General features: G+C 30.2%; 1 protein-coding gene across 4 annotated transcripts in view; it reads left to right on the plus strand.

Annotated features, from left to right (window-relative positions):
• Positions 1-4,348, plus strand: part of LOC106466691 (deleted in autism-related protein 1 homolog) — a 28,308-nt gene extending 23,960 nt beyond the window's left edge. For all 4 annotated transcript variants that reach the window (XM_022394763.1, XM_022394764.1, XM_022394762.1 and 1 more), the window contains one exon: positions 4,034-4,348. In XM_022394763.1, the coding sequence (XP_022250471.1) occupies positions 4,034-4,056 (23 nt within the window). In that variant the 3' untranslated portion in view covers positions 4,057-4,348. The remainder of the gene's footprint in view (positions 1-4,033) is intronic.
• The last annotated feature ends 723 nt before the right edge of the window (positions 4,349-5,071 follow it).

The following is a 5,071-nucleotide window of genomic DNA, read 5'->3' on the forward strand; positions in this document are numbered from 1 at the left end:
GTTACTTTAGTTTTGAATTACTTTTAGAAATATTTGTATACTGTTTTTAATAAATTATACACAGTAGTTTTATGGATATTCTACTGTAACCATTAGCATTACTGTAGTCTTGTTACATAGTTCTTCCAGTTCGAGTCATACTTATTCAGTAACTGTAGAGCAATCATAACTTATTCATTCAATCATCACAACAGAGCAGCTTTGGGTAGGCATGTAACTATAAAGAAAGTAGGGTTAACGTTGTAATGTACAAAAATAGCTTAGGTTACTTTTCCACTATCTCTTTTGTAAGTTATTTTACAAATAAACTATTTTTTTTTATAATAGACCTGTAGCATTCTCATATAATTATCTATACTAATTACTGTTTTTTAATGAGGCTGTTCCATATATACAGAGAGCATTTACTGGGAAGTGGATGTAATATGGTTACTCAAGCCTGCTGAAAAATGAATGAACCCTTAGTAAAGCTTTCTTATATATATATAGTTAAATTTTCAATATATGCTCAGTCAGGAAAGAACACCATGTGATAATTGTCACAAAGACATCATTACCCAGAATTCAGAGGATTAAGTGTACTTTGAATTTTGATGAGTCGGTTTGCTATCACAAACATCATTTAAAAAAATTTTATATTGTGTTTTATTATGGTTTTTTTTATAAGTTTCCAGAAAATTTTTGTAGCATAATTTTGAATATTCTGAAACTCCAATAATGCTGCTTTTTCTAGCAGTTTATACAGTGACATTGTATGTAACAATGTATCTCATTAAATCCTTTTTCCTCTTCCTAGTACACTAAAAATAGTTGTTTTATGCTTAACAAAACTGTTCAAACTAGTATATCCATATGTAACCTTTTACATTCTCACTGTAACATCAGCATTCTACATTCTCACCGTAACATCAGCATTCTACATTCTCACCGTAACATCAGCATTCTACATTCTCACCATAACATCAGCATTCTACATTCTCACCGTAACATCAGCATTCTACATTCTCACCGTAACATCAGCATTCTACATTCTCACTGTTTGTTTGTTTGTGAATACATAGTTTTCTCAATGAAATTCTCATTCGGTTATGTTACATTTCACCTGCTGCCGTTCCTGTTTGCTTAAGAAACAATCCATGGAAAATGTGTTATAATGATTATTCTAACTAATTCTTTAAATATGTTGAAATTTCTGATGTTTAGACTGACTTTTAGTATCTGTAATGTATTTCTCTGCACGTGAAACAAAAGTATATTTCAAATATTTGCACAGTATAAATATTTCATTATTGAAAACTACAGTAATTTTTCTAGTTTTGCAGCATGTATATTTTATGAATCTTGTGTGTTTCCAATTCCTTGATGTTTACAACTATGTAGATGTTATAGTTGGCACATCTGTAGTGTCAGAAGAATATTTTATTAACATTTCTTATGAGGTGTTGTGCAGTAACATGACATTTTCCAACTTCATAAAATTTTATAAAAATGTATTTTGATCTAGAAATACTTCTAGTAATATCTACTTCCAATGTCTACAGTTTATAATAAATCTATAAAAAAGGAAAAACTCTTTAAAAAATGAATTTGAAATTTATACTTTTTAGTAAAAAAGCCAAATTTATACTTTTATATAAATTCATGCCCTGAGATTCCATTCCTTGAATTGAATTTTTTTCTGTACTGTATATTTATATATTGTTACTTGATTTAAATTCAAGTTGTCTTCTAATCCTGTACAGGATATTTTGTTATTGTAGATTCTTAATTTGTTTGTAAGGTATGTACGTGTTTGTTTAACCTGAAAAATTGGTATTTTAAAACTTCATTTGTTGATCAAAGATTAAACAAGATGAGAGAAAAAAAACTAAGATATTGACCTTGATAGCTATTTGATAAAATTTGAACTATTAGTAATTTTTATATTTAAACTGAATGGATTCCACTCTCCATAAATTATAACAATAATATTCATGTTAGAATACTGGTGACAGGAATAAGTTGTCAACAGTGATAGGTAATGTAATGTATTGAATATAAACTAGCTAATTCTAACCTTAATAGATTATGTCTTATTGAAGTATCCTGTAAACTTCCAACCAGTGCTTTATTGTGATTCAGAAAAGTGGGTTTGTCTTGTTAATTCATGAAACTTCCTCTACTTTATAGAAACACAGTCTCTTCAGCCCATCAGTAACGTATTTGCCACACAAACTAAAATTCTGGCGAAAGAATAGTTTACGCAAATTAAAAACACGTCTGACGTATATGAATATTTCATTGTCCATTTCCTTCTTTCTGTTGTATTTGTTGTTTTTTCATGTATTTTTAGATTTTCTGATTTATTTTTTTCATAAGAATTAAAGTGTAACTCAAGTTCAAACTTTATTCAAAGATAGGTAAAGTATTTCACTTTTGGAATAGAATGTTAACAATATTCCCATCAACAACCAGATTAGCCAGGTTTGAGATAATTACTTTAAACATAATCTTATTAAAAAAAACAAGTGAAGATGATGAGAGAACAGCTAAAAATGAAGGGAAAATCCTGCTAATTATCATTTCTATGTGTGCAATTCACAGAATTATTTCCTAGAAAAGTCTGAAAGGTCATTCTCTTACAGTATATGTTTACTCCAACTTATAATTATAACATCAGTATATTTTTACATGTATGTAGACGATTGAATTTTTAAAAAGTGTTTCAAGCATCACTAGACTGGTCAATTAAACTTCCTGAACAGTGCCATATCTTATGTTCATTTCTGTCATTTAAATAAATTTATGATTTTTTTTATTTATATATTTTTTTTCTCACAAAAACTTGAACAGCAAAATTGGAAATTTTACCTCTTATTGTCGTTTTAAGAGTTAACAAGTTGTAATAATTTATAACAGTTGTAGATGGTTCATATTCCCTGAACAAAGTTTATATCTTTTCTCCAATTTGAGCCCGGTATGGCAATCTGAGGGTTGCGGGTTTGAATCCCCATCCCACCAAACATGCTCGCCCTTTCACCAGGGGGGGGGGGGGGATTACAATGTGACAGTCAATCCCACTATTTGTTTGTAAAAGAGTAGCCCAAGAGTTGGCGGTAGGTGGTGATGACTAGCTGCCTTCCCTCTACTCTTTCACTGCTTAATTACGGACGGCTAGCGCAGATAGCCCTCATGTAGCTTTGCACGAAGTTCAAAACAAACCAAACTCTCCAACTAGAACATGGATATATCATAACGAAACTGTTATCTTTAAGGACTAGTATGAAGTTCTAAAAAAGTCATCTCTCATGATGGACAACATTTTATTTTGGATGACCTATGTTTTAATATGAATCATGGGGTGTATTGTATTTGTTTATTTGCAGATGTTTAAAACTGTTTTTTTATTCTTGTGGTTATGTCATTTTCATTTCTAGTAAATCTCATTTTCCCTCTTATTATATTTTAAATATACATGATTACTTTCATTGCAAACCTCTTTCATTCCTCCTAACGTTCTTGTTTTTCTGTTATGTAAAAGCTTAGCAGTACATGTGAAACAAAAAACACTTTGGATGTTTTTCCATATTGTTATTATTAAAGAACATCTGTAAAAGAGAAATAACATGTTTGGTGCTGTAGTAGTGTAAGATGTGAATATACCATGATTGGTGGTTTAGTGTAGGACATATACTATGTCTGGTGTTTACAAGGCAGGTATCATCACTGGTGCTGTTTTAGTCTAAAACATCTACTATGGTTGATATCTACAAGGCAGATACTATCACTGGTGCTTTAATACAAGGCTTCCATGGTTTAGTAGTTTATGGTGGAGTGCAGATGTATTAATTGATATTTAAGTACAAGGTAAAATACATTGGCATGTAATATCATATAAAACAGATACTATATTTGGTGTTTGAGTTTTTTCAACAGATATTGTTGTTTTTGACCAGATTTATGTTTTAATATGAAATAGATACCATATTTAAGGTCTTAATTTGAGGTAGATGCAGTTGGAGGCTTTAGTAAGAAGCTTTTTGTTTGTTTCCAGTCAATTTGAATTGTTCGGGGTGAGAGAGAGCTTCCAATACGTCTAGATCTCACAAATATGTCACTGAAACTATATTTTAATCAGGGATGGATCCAAAGGGAGAATTGAAGGGTTTGACAACCCTCAGTCTGATGAACTACTAAACAAAGGTACCCTGAAACCTAATAAAGAAAGCACATTTTTTCAAAGGTTGGAAGAATTCACGATATTAATTGTTGCACCTTTATGCTAATTATCTTTGTAATAGAACTGAGTAAGATAAACTGACCATACAAATTAATTTTTGGAAAATAAAAGTTATTTAAGATATTGAAATTGTAGTGCTTTTTACAGTTATTACGTACAGTAATGTTTCATAAGTATTATTTTGTTTTATAAGTAATACATTAGTTTCCACTATTTAATACTACAATTCACAGTTATTTAATTAATATTTAACTAAATTATGCATGTTATAGTAACAGTAAATTTAAGTATGGATAACTGTTGGAAACTAAGTGTTATAATGCTGCAAAGTTAAAAAGAAGACTTGTAAAATACTGTTAAATATCATGTTGGCTCCTCAACAACAAAAAAAGTATACAGAGAAAAAATATATAATGTTTTAAAAATGATAATTGTTCTTATTTCATACTTGTATTGTAAAAAAAAAATTAATTAGAGTCAAAACAAATGGATCTTCAATAATCAGAAAGAGGCTAGAAAAGTTCAACAGAAAGAAGACATACAGAGAACAGAAGGTTTTTTAGAAAGTAGGTTGAATTGTAACTTGTGGGCTGCTGCAGATTCAAATCCCGTCACTGAACATGCCTGCTATTTCAGTTATGGGGGTATTAAAATGTGATGATCAATCCCACATTTTTTGTTGGCAAAAAGAGTTTGCAGTGGATGGTGTTGATTAGCTGCCTTCCCTCTAGTCTGTCACTTCTAAATTAGGGAGAGCTATTGCAGATAGCCCTAAAGTAGATTTGTACAAAATTAAACAAGGCCTGTTGAGGTAAGAAAATGATAAAATATCAATACAGTATAAAGATTGTG

This window comes from Limulus polyphemus, unplaced genomic scaffold (assembly GCF_000517525.1).
Source record: "Limulus polyphemus unplaced genomic scaffold, Limulus_polyphemus-2.1.2 Scaffold2346, whole genome shotgun sequence".
NCBI lineage: Eukaryota > Metazoa > Arthropoda > Merostomata > Xiphosura > Limulidae > Limulus > Limulus polyphemus.